The 17,606-nt window shown below is 37.8% G+C and overlaps 1 protein-coding gene across 4 annotated transcripts in view; it reads right to left on the bottom strand.

The window, feature by feature from the left end:
* Positions 1 to 17,606, bottom strand: part of LOC126480699 (protein O-mannosyl-transferase 2) — a 195,894-nt gene that overhangs the window by 29,189 nt on the left and 149,099 nt on the right. For all 4 annotated transcript variants that reach the window (XM_050103940.1, XM_050103941.1, XM_050103942.1 and 1 more), the window contains 2 exons: positions 10,458 to 10,567; positions 2,551 to 2,757 (listed from right to left, as the gene is read on the bottom strand). In XM_050103940.1, the coding sequence (XP_049959897.1) occupies positions 2,551 to 2,757; positions 10,458 to 10,567 (317 nt within the window). The remainder of the gene's footprint in view (positions 1 to 2,550; positions 2,758 to 10,457; positions 10,568 to 17,606) is intronic.

The following is a 17,606-nucleotide window of genomic DNA, read 5'->3' as shown; positions in this document are numbered from 1 at the left end:
TTCTGGTACATGGAGGTGAGCAGGCCCTACATCGAATCTGCCTGGTGGATAAATGACAAGGGTTGGTGTGCCAGCCAACATGGTTGTGGTTTTATGTGGTTTCACATATCCCAGTAGGTGAAAACTGGGTTGGAACCCAAGTCCCACACCAGTTACATGATTCATAAACATTTAGAAAACTTTTTTCCACTTTCACATGAATAATGTACATGCAGGCAGCTGTAGTACACTTATTCCATCCCGGGGGTGTAACAAGGAGTTGACAGAAAGGCCAGCTGGCCACCTGTTCAACCGACCGTGTTAAACCCATTAGTAACCATGCTGACTGTGCGTTGATGCTGGACAACGGCACAAGGATAAGAATAATGTCAATTTCTTGTACCAGCAGGTCATTTTAATTTCTCTGGAATGGAACAGTACGAGTCTCTGTTAGATTAAAACTAAAACTGTTTGCTACTAAATGAGTGTTCATCTATTATTTGGGCTGTGTACATTATAGTTGAGTGTGGGTTCTTGTTGTGTACACTTTTGTCATCAGTAAACATCACAGATTATGAACACTCCTTAAATGTTGTTGGAATATTATTTACATTGGTTAAGAACAGGCAAGACCCAATACTGAACAGGTCGGGTTCCACAACTTATGTTCTCCAATTACAAGTTTAGTCTTATTCTGGTGGTGCAGTCCCAATGCATCCTTCTGCCTTCTGATATAGGGACAATACTGCATTCACGAATGGTGAATATGTTTAATTCCATAACATTTTATATGCAGCTTCAAATTCAAGTCTATACTCACAAACACAACCAAAAGATTTGAAAATATTACTTTATTTCAGTGACTTTTCCCTATGAATAAGACTAATGAGGAAGCTACGTCTACCAAGAGTAGAAGTGATTAACTGATTGTGCTGAATCAACCATTAACAAGCTTTCCACTGGTGTTGCTCTGATTGACTCAATTATACTGCTCACTTCAACAATAATAACAACAACAACATAAGAATAACTGCTACTATTACTACCACTACTGTTATTTCATGTCATCAGAAATGCATGTGTACACTTCCTCAACTCTGAAGATGAATGCGAGTTTGGAAGTAAAGCAGCAGGAACTATTTTGTTCTGTTGCTAATCAGTTCTTAGAGGTAGAGTTCGTGCAATATTACATGACCCCTAGCTGTGCAAATGGCATGGTAGGGGAGTGAGCAATGATAGTGGTGGGGATTCCCTTGCAGATGGCATAGTATGCCAAGGAAGATGTACTTCTACAGCTTAAGCCTTCACACAAATGCATACCTTGCAGAACTTGTTAAGCTACAGCTAGCAAGTCTACAAATGATTGTATTAACAGGCTATGCCACTATGACAAATAATTCGACATATCTACCATTCATTATTAAAAACTCAGTGGGTACAAGATTACACTGAAATTGGAACAGAGAGAGTGTTTATTTTCGCCTGCCCTGTACACCTTTTACTCTTTCTCTTGTTGCCATGATAAAATTACCTTCTTTTTCCAAAATACAGTGGTGTTTACACAGTCTACTATTAATTGAACATTTGAGGACAAGTAAAGCCAATAGCTTACAATGCGCTCCTGCTTGGTTTAAAAATAAACTCCTTCATTTATGTTGTTAGAATCCTTACTGATTCTCATTTCACCAGCTATTGGTGGCCCTCCAAAGAATTACAGTACTTCATTGAAAAAAATCTGTAGTCACTCATATATAGCACTGGATAAAGTTTCATGTGTTAGCTATGTGGCAAAATACTTTTCCACTTTTCATGCTATCATTTGCCAACAATTCATTTCAGTGTCTAGAACTGTTTATGAGATATGAGGGACGAGACGAATATTTCGCTTCCAACTACTGTCTGTGCACGATTGGACATGAGTATGCTACATACAATCCAGTTTCTTGAGATCTGTGATAGATACAGATCTTGTCTCAAGTTTAAAGAAAAATTCAATATGTTAGCTCCATTTTGTATGCAGCAATATGGGATCTAACATCAAGCACCAAATGCAGATTCATGGTTACCCCCATTTTTCATTGCAAACTATTCACATTTTGTACAGTACCTTGCTACATATAGAAATACCACAACTATGACCATTAATGAGATGATACACAGTTCATCATGAAGCTGATGAATGAGGCTATGAGATGCATGAGAATCAATTTCTTTTACCAAACAGTTAACTTTTAAATAATTTGAGAAGGTTGCAGTGCAACCAACATGCGATCTCCTCTGTTCCCATTGTGTAGTCAAGCCGGGCAGAGAATGTTTCGCTTAAAAGAGACAGAGCTCACAGCTCAGTAGGCTAAACGTAATGGAGGTGACTACCACTTTGGAACAGAGGGGTGGATTCACCCAGTGCTGAGAATGAGAACGCATTTCTGCACTCATGCCAAGTAATCTATCATGAGCTCCAGCTGGTTGTGTATCTCCCCTCTCATTTTGATGATAAAGTTGTACTGATATAACAACAGTGTTTAATGAAAGAACTTAAAAAAAGTTTTCTATATTTCCTGTTATACATACCTCCCCATAACCAGTGACCTGATAATGTTTTTTTGACACTGGTGCTGGTTCTTTATGAGAATGAAGGTTTCTTCGTGTTGTGACATGTTCAAGCCTAACAGCATCACCATGCTTCACAAATTCCACATCACTATTTTCATCATACTCAGAGTTATATTTTTTTATACGAAAATGATTGTTGTCATCCTTGTGGGTATATGTTGTAACCTGTAATGATAGTGAAAACTGTTAGTTACCCTCTCTCTCTCTCTCTCTCTCTCTCTCTCTCTCTCTCTCTCTCTCTCTCTCTCTCTCTTACACACATGCATGTATGCACGCGAGTGACGTGCACCCGCCCACACACACACACACACACACACACACACACACACACACACTTGGTCACATACTACTATAATTGTTTCAAGTTGACAGCAAGTATATGGAAATATTTTGGATGGATATATTATTAAAAATTAATATTAAAGTGTTTTGATTGATCAGTCTTCCGACTGGTTTGATGCAGCCCACCACAAATTCCTCTCCTGTGCCAGCTCTTCATCTCCAAGCAGCACTTGCAACCTACATCCTCAATTATTCACTGGATATATTCCAATTTCTGTCTTCCTTTACAGTTTTTACCCCCTACTGCTCTGTCTAGTACCATGGAAGTTATTTATTGATGTCTTAACAGATGTCCCACCTTCCTGTCCCTTCTTCTTGTCAGTGTTTTCCACATATTCCTCTCCTCTCGAATTCTGCACAGAACCACCTCATTTCCTCCCCTATTGGTCCACCTAATTTTCTCCATATTGTCTGTGGCACCACATCTCAAATGCTTTGATTATCTTCTGTTCCAGTTTTCCCACAGTCCATATTTCACTAACATCGAATGTTGTGCTCCTCACTCTCAGAAATTTCTTCCTAGATTAAGGCCTATGTTTGATACCTCTAGACTTCTCTCATCCAGAAATGCCCTTTATGCCGTGATAGTTTGCTTTCAATATCCTCCTTGCTCTGTTCATAATTGGTTTTTTGCTGCCTAGGTAGCAGAATTCCTTAACTTCATCTGCTTTGTGACCATCAATCCTGATGTTAAGCTTCTCACTCTTCTCATTTCTGCTACGTCTCATTACTTTTGTCTTTCTTCAATTTACTCTCAATCCATATTCTGTACTCATTAGACTGTTCATTCCATTCAGAAAATCATGTACTTCTTCAATTTCACTCAGGATAGCAATGTCATCAGTGAATCGTGTCATTGATATCCTTTCACCATGAATTTTAATTCCATGCCTGAACCTTTCTCTTATTTTTATCATTGTTTCTTCATTGTGTATATTGAACAGTAGGGGCAAAAGACTACATCCCTGTCTTACACTCTATTTAATCTGAGCATTTTGTTCTGGTCTTCCACTTTAATTATTCCTTTTTGGCTCTTGTACATGTTGTACATCACCTGTCTCTCCCTACAGCTTACCCCTATTTTCCTCAGAATTTCGAACATCTTGCACCAGTTGACATTGTTGAACGCTTTTTTCCAGATTAACAAATTCTATCAATGTGTCCTGATTTTTCTTTAGTCTTGCTTCCATTATCAGTTGCAAAATCAGGATTGCCACTCTGGTGCCTTTACCTTCCCTAAAGCCAAATTGGTCATCACATAACACATCCTCAATTTTCTTTTCCATTCTTCTGTATATTATTCTTGTCAGCAATTTGGATGCATGAGCTGTTAAGTTGATTGTGCAACAATTCTCGCACATGTCAGCTCTTGCAGTCTTCAAAATTGTGTGGATGATATTTTTCTGAAAGTCAGATCGTATATCGCCAGACTCATACATTCTACACACCAGCATCAACAGTTGTTTTGTTACCACTTCCCCCATTGATTTCAGAAATTCTGACGGAACGTTATCTATCCTTTCTGCCTTATATCATCTAAAGTCTTCTGAAGCTCTTTTAAATTCTGATTCTAATACTGGATCCCCTATCTCCTCTAAATCGACTCCTGTTTCTTCTTTTATCACGCCAGACAAATTTTTCCCCTCATGGAGGCCTTCAATGTCCTTTTTGAATCTATCTGCTCTCTCCTCTGCATTTAACAGTGAAATTCCCATTGCACTCTTAATGTTACCACTCTTGCCTTTAATTTCACCGAAGGTTATTTCAACTTTCCTTCTGACAATCATTTCTTTTTTGATTTCTTCACATTTTTCATGCAGCCATTTTGTCTTAGCTTCCCTTGACTTCCTATTTATTTAATTTCTCAGCTACTTGTATTTCTGTATTCCTGAATTTCCCTAAACATTTTTGTACTTCCTTCTTTCATCGATCAGCTGAAGTATTTCTTTTGTTACCCATGGTTTCTTCGCAGTTACCTTCTTTGTACCTATGTTTTCCTTCCCAACTTCTGCGAATGCCCTATTTAGAGATGTCCATTCCTCTTCAACTGTACTGCCTTATCTCAGTATCTATAGACATAGAGAACTTCAAGTGTATCTCTTCTTTCCTTGGTTCTTTGGTATCCCATTTCTTTGCATACTGATTCTTCTTGACTAGTCTTGTAAGGTTCAGCCTATTCTTCACCATTACTACATTGTGATCTGAGTCTATATTTGCTCCTGGGTACACCTTACAATCCAGCATCTGATTTTGGAATCTCTGTTTGACCATGATGTAATCCAACTGAAATCTTCCCATACTTTCCGGCCTTTTCCTAGTATACCTCCTCCTCTTGCGATTCTTGAATGTTACGTGAAGCACAAAAAGAACAACTGCTTACTAAGTTCTTGTTGAGGGAGCACTAAGAGCATGGACAGGATGGAAAAGAACCATGAACTTCGAGCCAATACAAGAACATTCTGAGCTCAAACATAATGAGATATTTAAAACAGAAGCACCTCCTCCATGGCAACCAGCATGGATTCTGAAAACATCAGTCATGCGATAGCCAATTCTTGCTTGTCTCACAAGACATCCAATAAGTCACAGGTCAAGGCAGTCAGATATAAGCAATTTTTCTTGCTTTTTACTCAGTACTGCACAAACGCCTATTAATGAAAGAATGGCCATACGGAGTATCAAAAATGTTTGTGACGAGGGGTGGTAGGGAGGGTGGAGTGTGTTACCTTGGATGGAGTGTTATGGACAGATGTAAATGTAACTTCAGGTATGCCCCAGGTAAATGTATTGCGATCCTTACTGTTCATGTTGTATGTTAATGACTTGATAGAAAATAGCACCTCTAATAACAGATACGGTGGAATCCGTGGGGAATTCTGACATTGCCCTCACAGTATATATTTTCTTTAATGTCATTTGTTGTTAGCAATATTAGCCTATTCCCAAGAGTTAGCAACTTTCACTCAGTTAATACTAGGCAGAAATCAAATCTGCATGTAGAATGCACTTCCTTGACTCTTGTGCAGAAAGGAGTGCAGTATTCTGTTGCATCCATTTTCAATAAGCTACCACAAGAACTCAAAAATCTTAGCAGTAGCCCAAACTCTTTTAAGTCTAAACTGAAGAGTTTCCTCATGGCTCACTCCTTCTATTCTGTCGAGGAGCTCCTGGAAGAGCTAAAAAATTAAGCAAATTCCAGTGTTACATTGTTGATTTTCTTCATTTAAACTTACGACTTGTCACCTGAATATGTTTTTTTATATTTCATTTTATCTGTTTCTAATATCGTGTTATAATTTCATGTATTGACTCGTTCCATGACCATGGAGACTTCTCTTTAATTTGGTCCCATGGAACAATAAATAAATAAATACATAAAGAATGAGATGGGCCTCAGTATCCTGAGACTGCGGCCGTTTTGCGTGTGTGTGTGTGTGTGTGTGTGTGTGTGTGTGTGTGTGTGTGTGTGTGTGTGTGTGACTCTCTTTTCTACTTCTGAATAAGGGCTTTGAGCCAGTGGGTTTCTGGCACCAGGCGATATCGATTCTTACTTCCATCTTTGATCATTGTCCCTGTGCCTTGTTCTCTTTGCGTCTTTGAGGCAGGCTATTTACGTTGGCGTGCATGCGCAAGTCGAGCAGACTGGGTCCGCGCATGAGCCAAGTCAGTCTGTGACGTGACGATGTTGTCATTGTGGGGGGTTGGCAACATCATGTCACGTGGCACGGCCATATGCCGTGAGGACCAGTTGAGTTGGAGCAATGAAGAAACATGGGTCGCTGCCGGAAAGTGTTAAAGTTGTACTGTCATGGCAGGCCAGTGGTGACCAGGATTTGCTAATACCTTGAGAGCTAGGTGGATGGATGGTGTGTGAATTTCACATGAAGAAGAAAAAATTAATCGCCAAGCTTTCATGGTGGGTTCCTCCTTCTATGTATAGTGAATGTTATTGTGTACTTAAGGGCTGTTGACTGTTGCAGTTGCTCGTGCTAGTGGCCAGCAAAACATTCACTGCAGTGGTGGTGAGGCAAGTTATGTTCTGGAACGGCCATGAAATTATGTTACTAAAGTGGCTAAAAATAGCGCCTCGCATTTGTAAGTTTGGATTTGGTGCTTAGTGGCACGCTGAAGGTAGCTGGTTCACTTGAATGTCATTTCTTAATTTAGTTATAGATTTAGAATTTTCTGGTTTTACGAATTAGTCGTAGTTGTTGTTTCTTAATAATTTATTGTGTGTATTGAAGTGACATTAGTTTCCTATTGGAATTGTTGTTTCTTAATAATTTATTGTGTGTATTGAAGTGACATTAGTTTCCTATTGGAATTTCAACTACCTATCTGAAGGTTGAATGTCTCGTTAGATACTGCACGTTTGATTTATGTGGTGTCAGCCATTCAGTAAAGGCAGATTACCTTAAGTCATTGGGTGTGGACTGGCACATCTTTCCACATAGTATCTAGACCTTTTTTTTTTATCAAAGGAAACTAAGCTCCTTAATTCTGTTCATTGGTTAACTAGTGGAATGTTTATATTAAGGTATTGCTTTTCTAAATATATATTTGTGTAACTTGTATATACTACAGTGTGTCTGCCACTCATGTTTTCCTGTTTTCAGAAACATGTATAGTGGTCAACGCGAGCAAACCTCACCCCGTGAGCTTGCAGTGTGGCGGCAATCTCAGGATTTGAACTCAGGGCCGTCCGGACCCCGTTAAGGCACGATTTCTCTATTCCATTCAACGAGAGGCTTGTTTTAACCAGAAGATTTCCTACTGCCCAAAGTTGAGTATAAGTTCACCCTTTTGATCGTGTGTTTGTGAAATCGTAATAGATTAACGTTTGCTCGCGTCCATCACATGTTCATCAAATTGACGTTTTTGCATAAAGTCTAGAATCTTCTGGACGTTAAGTGTAGTAGAATGCTAAGTGTAAACAGAATAATTAATAGTACCCTTCAGGTCAGATAGCATCAAATTAATTTTACATTTTCAGTAAGTGTAAAACTGAGTGAGAAAGGCGATAGCTGACATTGTAAACATTTTGTTATCTGTTGTTACTGGCACATAAAGGGGTTGTTGTCACAAGTGTGACGGTTAATATTGTAAATACTAATTGTGGATAGGGCCTTGATATACAAATGTTGTTAATTGATTATTACTGCTGATGAATTCATGTGTATGTGTAATCAGTAAAGAAGTGTTGCAACTACAAACTGGTTGTGTTACTGGTATACAAAGTTAGAGTGTGCAATCGCCACACCAGGCTTCATCTGAAACCTCAAATATATTTTAGCATCCTTCTCCCCTGTGCCTATCTGCAACTCGATCCCTCCTCTGTGTGATGAGCAGCAGTCTATTAATGTTACTAGAACCTAAGGCAGAGACTGACACAGAAATGCTGGAAGACCTGATCTGGTATACACCTGAAGACAGATGGCAGCTATCCGACGAAAGTCAATTTTAATAGTTTCAAGAATCAGTATTACATGAGGAATTTAGGAATATACTACAGATTCCTAATATAGCTCCCATCAGGGCTGAAAAACCAAGATTTATCACAGTGTGCACAGAAGCATTTAAGCATTCTTCCTGTGTTTCATATATGAAAGGAACGAGAAGAAACTCTAATATGCGGTACAATGGGAAGTACCCTCTTCCATGCACCACAGAGTGGTAAGATGAAGATGTAAAGTTCAGGTAAGAAGTAAGAATTTAAATTAATCCATTATTACTAGTGCTCTTTTACCTAAACCTTTTGCTTTCCTGATCCAACGCTCCAAGTGGTTTTTGCAGTCTCTATAACTACGAGGGTTGGCTGAAAAGTAATGCATCCACCTTCAACAGTTGCCAGCATTGGTATGCAGCAGGTACTGACTTCTTCCGTAGCCTCTTCTTTACAGCTCCAGTTGGTGGGAAGTCTTAGTACTGAACGGTTGTGTTGTTACAGAGTAAAGCAAGCAACCCTGCACAGACAGTCAGTCAACGCGATTTAAGCAACATGGTGTCATTGAATTCTTGACAGCAGAAGGTGTCACCCCAAAGGAGATTCATCAGAGAATGAAAGCAGTTTATGGTGATTGTGTTGATGTAAGTACTGTGGATCGATGGGCGAGTAAGTTTAAAGATGTTGAGGCGGGAACATTTGATCTGCATGACAAACAAAGAGTTGGACGGCCTGTGACAGCAACCACTGAGTTTCACAACCAAAATGTTGACAGATTGATTCAGGATGATCACCGTATCCTCAGAGAGAAATTGCGAGCACAATCGGCATTTCACTAGAACGTGTAGAACGTGTGGGTTACATTAGTGCCTTGCTTGGCTTTTGGAAGATCTGTGCATGATGGGTACCCTGGATGCTGACTCCTGAAATGAAAGCGCACGGGCTTGAAATTTGCCAGGAACTCTTTTCGCATTACGAGAATGAAGGTGATGCCTTTCTCCATTCAATTATGACAGGAGATGAAATGTGGGTAACCCATTACGACCACAGTGTTCTGGGACGCAGATGGTGTTATCAGTGTTGATTTCCTTGATCATGGTACAATAATAATTTCAGAGCGTTACATCACAATGCTGCAAACTCTGAAACCATGGCTAACAAGGGTCCTAAAAGAAAAGGGAAATGTTTTCCTGTAGCATGACAATGCCAAACTACACACTTCACGTGCCACCACTGCAGAACTTCAGAAACTGAATCTCACCACAATACAGCATCCTCCATACAGTCCAGATCTAGCACCGTCTGACTTCTATCTGTTTCCAATAATGAAAGACGATCTGCGAGGACATCATTATGCTTCTGATGAAGACGTTGGGAGAACTGTGAGACTGTGGTTGCAGAAACAGAGTGTCAACTTCTTCTGTGACGGCATCAGAAAACTTGTTCATCGTTGGCAGAAATGTATCCAATTGGCTGGTGATTATGTGGAAAAGTGAATGTTGGTAATTAAAGATCACATTCTAAGTATTATTTCTGTGTTTGATTTATTAAAATATTCCCATTCAAACCCAATTAACGAAGATGGAGGCATAGTTTTCATTCAACCCTCATAATACATTTTTCCTTACTGTCTCCTATTTTTGTAATCATCTTTATCTTTCCAATGATGGGAATTGCTTAAAAAGTTCCATAAATTTCAGATTCCATGTCTAGTTCTTTTCCCCATATCTACATGGGCCAGCTATGGGTGTTCCTGCATGAGTTGTTGATAGCCATGGTGAAATGTAATAACATTCAGAAAACATGAGTTGAGAATTTATTATTCCAGATGCAGATTCTCCATCATTTGGCTTAATATTTATTGGCCCAGTAAAATATAGCTTCACACAAATAAAAATAAATAGTATATAATAATAAATAATTTTTTACTGAGGCTGCTAGGAAAGAATTAGCTAATTCAAAAGATAAATTGCACTGTTGAAACTATAAAATTTCTCATTTTTTGTTGAGGATTATGATCTTTATGTCCTCTGATGAATTGTAACAACGAACAACTGATTGCATTATATGACTCATTCACCTGCTGTTGGCGTGCACCTACACCTTCTGGATAAAGATGCCAATGTGAGTGAAGGTATCCACCACCTGTACGATGGTTCTTCAGTGTAATGATAGCTCCGTATGCAACCTCTGCAAGAGAAAGTAATCTTACGGTGACATATATATTAATTTTTAATAAATTCTAAAATGCAAGTGTTGTAAAACTCTTGCTATTCAATTACATATTTATATTAATAAAAATAAGACATATCAAACACAAATGTAACTCATCACCTACTTTCCAAACTTCACAGATCTCTTGCAAGCCTCAGGTGACAAGCATTCTGTGGAGAAAGTATATTGTAGAGACATGGCTTAGCCACAGGCTGGGGAATTTTTTCCAGAATGAATTTTCACTCTGCAGCAAAGTGTGTGCTGATTTGAAAACTTCCTGGCAGATTAAAACTCTGTGCCAGACCCAGCTCTGCCTTTCATGGGCAAGGTAGGAGATGAAGTACAGGAAAAAGCAGAGCTGTGAGTGTGGGTGATGAGTCCTGCTTGGATAGCTCCGCTAGTACAGCACTTACCAGTGAAAGGCAAAGGTCCCATCTTCGAGTGCCTGTCAGTGCACAGTTTTAATCTGCCAGCAAGATTAAAATCACAGCACACTCCACTGCAGAGTGAAAATTCATTCTGGATCAAATACAAAAATCTGAAAGAAATAATGATGCATGTAATATAGTTTTGTTGACTATGTTCCACAGCTTTGATAAACAGCAGAGATGAGATATTGTAATACGTCACGCAACTGTATAATTTATTTTTAACTGTACAACCTTTGCTGTCGGAGATCACTTTCCATTACCTATTGTACAACATTATGAATATAGTACAATTTTAATGCAAAAAGGACATTTGTAAATTGTAGTAAAATACAAGCAATGAGAACTAAGTCTTTCACAGTGGCTGTCATGTAAAACACTCTTGGACTTTTTGCCATTTCAATTCAGGGTTCAGCCTCAAGCTTTTGATGATCACCTCCACTGTTTTCATCAGAAACAACTGTCTGTCAAAACTGCTGCTGTGTGGCCTTATATAGTCCACAGCTGGCTTCTGATTGGTTGGTAATTAAGTAACACCACTGTAGATGGTGTCAATGTCTGTGCTGGTGGCACCACTGCTCTCCTAGCAGCATGACAATTGCAATAAATATCTCTGCCTCTTCTCTGCATAGAGAGATTGCTTTCATGCACCATTAAGGTTATAGCCGCTGTCATGGTTGAAGTCCCTGTCACACATTCTTATTTCTACAACCTCTTTAATTTAAAGATTCCTACAATGTGGGAGCCTGGGACAAAACTTTCATTTCATCAAACAGTATTTTATGTTCGTCTGTGAGGCTGTACTCAGCAACTGCAGATTTCCCCAGTTCTCAATTTTTAATATGCCACTGATTGCTGAAGTTGTGTGCAGCAGGCGGAAGTGGTGCGAATGGACTGACTGGTGTAATTACTACTGCACTCACAAGGAATGTCATAAATACCACGGATCCTGAGGGTAAGACTGTCCTAACAGGGTGTAGCATCTTCTTTATCTTCTTAGGACATCAGAAAATAGCTCTTATACCTTGTCTTCCCAGGAGTCTGCCTATTTTGCTGGGTGTAGCAGAGCAGAAAGGAAGGAATACAATTGGTAGCTCATCATAGTAAGTGCTCAACATTTTCATGTTTCATTTTCTAGGAGAAGGGTGGCTTCATGTCATGTGAACTATAGCTGTTCTTTCCGGACACCTACATAGATGATTAGTTTTGGAATCCAAGTAATACTCATCAGAAAGAGTTTTTGCTCTGTGTACTTATGCATTTACAACTGCTTTATTCTGGGCTGGATGATGAAAACTCTGGGTGCTAAGATATAAACCAGTGCACGTCAGTTTGCGGTACAATGGTATACTGAGTGTCCAAGTCACCCATCTGACTTAACTTGTACAAAACATGTAAAAATGGCAACCTTTCTTCTGTCTCTGTATTGGAAGTGAACTAGATATTTGGGTGCATACTGTTCACATCTTCAAGGAAGTGTTCAAGATCTCCCCATCATCTGTCTTAATTTTATCGTTATGTTGACAACATGTTTATGGCCTGGCTACATGGCTTAGAAGCTCTTGCTGGGCAGTAGGAGCTGTATCACATTTCAGAAGAACTTAAGTATGGTAAGTACCAGTTATCTGTGTGGACAGTAACAGAAAGGCCCAAACAAGTAATGGCAGCTAGATGAGTGGAAATGTACAATGCTGGTAACAAAAGATGCAACTGCATGAGCCACTTCGCCAATGCTCGCAAGTTACGAAACTGTTTGTTTTATATCTTGCTGTTCCTATGTTAATGTGATTTTAAATTTATTAATGAATGAATTATATTGTAGTTTTTCATTTCAGTAATGCTTTTGCTGATTTCAGATTTTGGTCATTACTGGTATTAAGTGAAAACTTTCTAACAAGAGTGCAGGGTGTCCTCTGTAGAAAATTATTATGTAGAGATGTGTGAATATAGAACACCTGGGAGTACATGAAAGGTTTACACTAAAATCTGTTTTGGAATAATTCTTAGCTGCACTCATTTTGGTACTGTAAATGTCCTGTTAGTATATCAAAGTTGTTATTAACACTGTGAAATGTGAGATAACATATATCTTTGAAAATATGTGTTAAGGAACCTGTGTGATGTTGCCTTTGAATTTCAGTGGAGCTGAAGCACTATGAACTTTGTCTTTCCATAGAGCTTATTGCTCACAAACTGTTCCTGCTCCAGAAGCTTATCATATTATCTTTTCTGTGGACGTTTTTTTATGAGGATTATGGTAACATACTAGATAAATGTAATATTAATGTTCTAATAAATGTCACTCTGTACTCATTTTCTGAGTTTAATTTGAGTAGTTGAAGTTCCATGGCACACTATGAATCCCAATGTATTTACTTCTATTTCAGTGTTCTTATCAGATAGTGGTAAGTGGATTATTCTCTCCACCATGACATTAATTTTTTTTCATGTGTTGTGGATAGTGCTGGTAGAACAAAGTGAGAAACATAGCCTACTGCCATTTTCTGTGATCTTGCTTCAGCTGTGAAGATGAGAACATTCTACCAAGGAAATTAAAATGGTGTGATGTTAAAGGCATTCTGCTTTGCATGGATGGTGTCAAATCTTAACACTAGAGAGCAGAAGGTCACATAAACAAATGATACTACATCACTAAGCCCAAATTCAGAATAAAGAAACATTAAATGTGTAATTGTGTGACTGGTTTCAGTCAGATACCATATTCTGAGAGAGGAGGACGGAGGGAGAGAGGGGGGGGAGGGGGGGGGGAGAGAGAGAGAGAGAGAGAGAGAGAGAGAGAGAGAGAGAGAGAGAGAGAGAGAGGAGAAACGCGCACACACCTGCTATTAAGAAGAATGTGTACTGGAAAAGAGTCTCTGACTAATAACAGTCGTGCAGATAAAGTTGAATTATACAGCAGCTTCACATGGTACAATATGTCATTTCTAAGATAGATGTAACAGACATATTTAGCAAGTGGGGAAGAAATTTGGGAAAGTTGATAAAAGCACTCACAAGTGAATGTTCTATACTAGAATTTTCCAGCCTCAAAAACATTTTTGTAAAGAGGATGAGAAATACTGAAAGAAGGATCAGCCATTCAATTAGTTCTTTTTGCAAATGACACTAGTATTGTAATCAGTCCAAGCATACGTACAGAAACAGTAGAAATGGTAAACAGTATTCTTAGCAGTATCATTGATTGGTTTTCTGCATATGGTCTCACCCTTAATTTTCAAAAGACACAACATACTCAGTTCTGCACATCTAGGGGTTCTTCACAATGATAAGTGTAACACTTGGTGTGGCAATAATAAATAGGATGGATACTTCAAAATTATTAGGTGTCCATATTGATTAGAATTTAAACCAGAAAAAGCACATTTTGGAACTCCTAAAACAACTTAGTTCAGCCACATTTGCACACAGAATCATTGCAAATCATAGGGAGGCACAAATCAGTAAGTTGATATGCTTATTTTCATTGAATAATGTCATACAGAACAATGTTCAGGGAAACTCATCTTTAAGAAAGAAAATGTTCATTGCGCAAAAATGTGCTATAAGAATAATATGTGGTGCTCACCTATGATCATCTTATAGACATCTGTTAAAGGAGTTGGGCACTCTGACTGCTGCTTCACAGTGCATTTATTCACTCATGAAGTTTGTTCTAAACAATCCACTACGTTTCAAAATGAATAATGATGTACAAAATCACAACTCCAGAAGCAAAAATGGCATTCATTAATCCATATTAATGTTGCCTTTAGCACAAAAACGAATGAACAATGCCGCAATTAAAATTTTTTATACTTACCCAGTGATTAAAATGTCTGACAGACAGCAAAGTAAAATTTGAAAACAAAGTGAAAGAGTTTCTTCTTGACAACTCCTTCTATTCTGCAGAAGAATTTCTATTATAGTACTGTGTAAAAGATGGTGAGTAGGAATTAGTAACTGACATCTGTATATTAAAAAAAATTAGAATTGTTCAGCATGTAACCACATTTGCAAATTAATTTGTGGTGTGAATGTAAAATCATTACAATCTACTCCATTTGCCTTGCTGCATGTTCTGTCCACCCACTTCATTTCCATTATAGTCATAGTTATGCCTTTCATTGCAGTCTGTATGATAATCCATTTGTTTGTTTTCCTGTCTCTTCCAATAATTCCCAACATCCATCTCTCCACCACTCACTGAACAACCCTCAATTTTTTACTTGTTTTCGCATTTAAAGTCCATGTTTTATGTAATAAATCACTTTTCTATTGAGATATATTGCAAGTTTAGTTTTGAAAAAAATCATTAAGTTCACAAAAAAAACACACACAAGCCATTTTTACTCTTCTGTTTATTTTTTCTGACCATCCAGTCACTGTGCTTAAGTTCCCTATATAGTAAAACTTATAATACACTGGTTCTATGATTTCATTCCTAATTTGTATTATTTTATGTTCAGTGTGTTGGTTATATATTATTTTAGTTTCATTGCAAATGATTTTCAGGTTTCCTTTCAAGTTTTTTCAATTAAATACTCCATTGGCTGTTGAAATTTATCTGCACATGGGGAAATGAGTCCATTGTCATCAGCAAAACAAAGATAATTCAGATATATTCTATTCACATGCATTCCTCCTCCATATTCCCAGTTTAAGATTCTGAAAACTTCCTTTAGAACTGATAGGAATAGCTTTTGTGACATGGAGTCTTTCTGCCTCCTCTACACCACATCTAAATGGTGCCATCGACTGAGGATGACACAATAGTCAGTCATTCCCAATTGGCCCATCTGACGCCAGAATGGTGGAGCTTTGTTTTGCTCTTTCAGTATTAAATTCCTCATTATCCTGATGAAGTGTAATGCAAACTGCAACACTGGTGTACATGTTCTTCAGTATACTAACATAAGAAAAAACTGTTTCCATAATATTCCACTCTTCCCTATATCTGCAAGCATTTGATGCAATACTATGTCTTAAAAATACTTTACAGAAATCAGTTAGTGAAATTCATGTTCTGGAATATGGTGACAAAACAATTTAGAATGGGACTCTCATGTGAAACCTCCTGAAACAAATCTTTCAAAAGTTTGTTATGGTCTTTGTGCTGAACCAAAGTCTAGAATGGACTATTGTGAGTCTGAAATATCATGCGTACTATGATTTATTACTTCAGTAAGGACTAAGACAGCTGTCAAGACTATTTGCAACTTAAAGAAACTTGAAACATGCAGAACACATTTCACACAGTTGAAAATAATAAGCTTTCCAATCATTTACAGACATGAATCTGTTCTCTTTACAAATGAGTACCTTTTAAGAGAAGTGGGGAACTACAATAACATAAACATATGCATAACCACACAAGAAATACCTGTAAGATCCATATGTTTCAAGGTAGTAGAACAGTGCAGCACCAAAAAGTGTTTCATATATAACAGTAAAAATTATTCAACACCTAATTACTGAGTTAAAACTGCAAGGACACGAAAATTTCTTTATACATAACCTTCAGTTATTTCTGAAGTAAGAGCGCTTTTAGTCAGAAATGAATAATTACTGAATTATAAAACACAGTATTTGTAAATTTGTAGTAATGGACAATTTATACCATTTAATTTTGTGTTGTTTGACATTTGTATGTTACTGTAATTTGTAAATTGAAATTTTTCTTTATTTCCCCCCCCCCCCCCCCCCCTCCCTCTCAAATTTGACTTATCCTACTTCCAATATACTGTTAAAGTACATAATTCATCGGAATGGAGTGTATGATAATGATGATGGTGATGATGCGTCCTAATTTCTGAAGGGCTGTCAGTTCCAGTAACAGTACAAGATTACATATTAAAAGACTAAAAAATGCAATGTATGAATTGAAGCAGAGCAGCTGGTGCTGAAACTGAAATTAGACAGAACACTGTTGAATCTAAACCTAAAAAAAATCAACACCTTGTCCTGTCTCTACTACAAATCTCAAAGTTCAGATATTTTAACAGTTAATAGAGCTTTTCGTAGGCAACTGTCTACAGCTGTTAGGATAATTAAAAAAAAATATTTGTGTCATCAGCTGTACAACTGTATTTTATTCTGCTCCTGTTTTGATCATACAATCATCTTTACAGGAAAAACTGACTGCATTCTCTTTTCCAGTAGCCAAAACTGCAATGCATACTCTTTTTCACCTGCAAAGATGATTGTAACAATCGAAACCAGTAGAGAATAAACTACAATTTTACAGCTAATGGCACCAATAAAATTTTAATAGTTGCCATTCATATGAATTATGTGCTAATTTTCAGTAACAATTCACAAGATGTCTTTAAAAAAAATATTAATGTATAGACCATGCACACTAATTTGCTTGAATTCTAGACAGATGAAAGAGAGAAGACTGTAACCTGGCATCTATGGTACTGGACAGTAATCAAATGCTCACTCATCATACAAATTCAAAAACAGAATGAGAGCAGATGCTACGAAGAACATATGCTGTCATGAAGCAATAGGAAATTTGACATATGTTCAGTTAGGAACATGGCTCAATCTTGCTTACTGATCAGGAATTGTGAATCACTTCTGTG

Source organism: Schistocerca serialis, chromosome 5 (assembly GCF_023864345.2).
Source record: "Schistocerca serialis cubense isolate TAMUIC-IGC-003099 chromosome 5, iqSchSeri2.2, whole genome shotgun sequence".
NCBI classification, from domain to species: Eukaryota; Metazoa; Arthropoda; class Insecta; order Orthoptera; family Acrididae; genus Schistocerca; species Schistocerca serialis.
The sequence above is the reverse complement of the archived record's forward strand: the minus strand, read 5'-3'. Positions and strand labels throughout refer to the sequence as shown.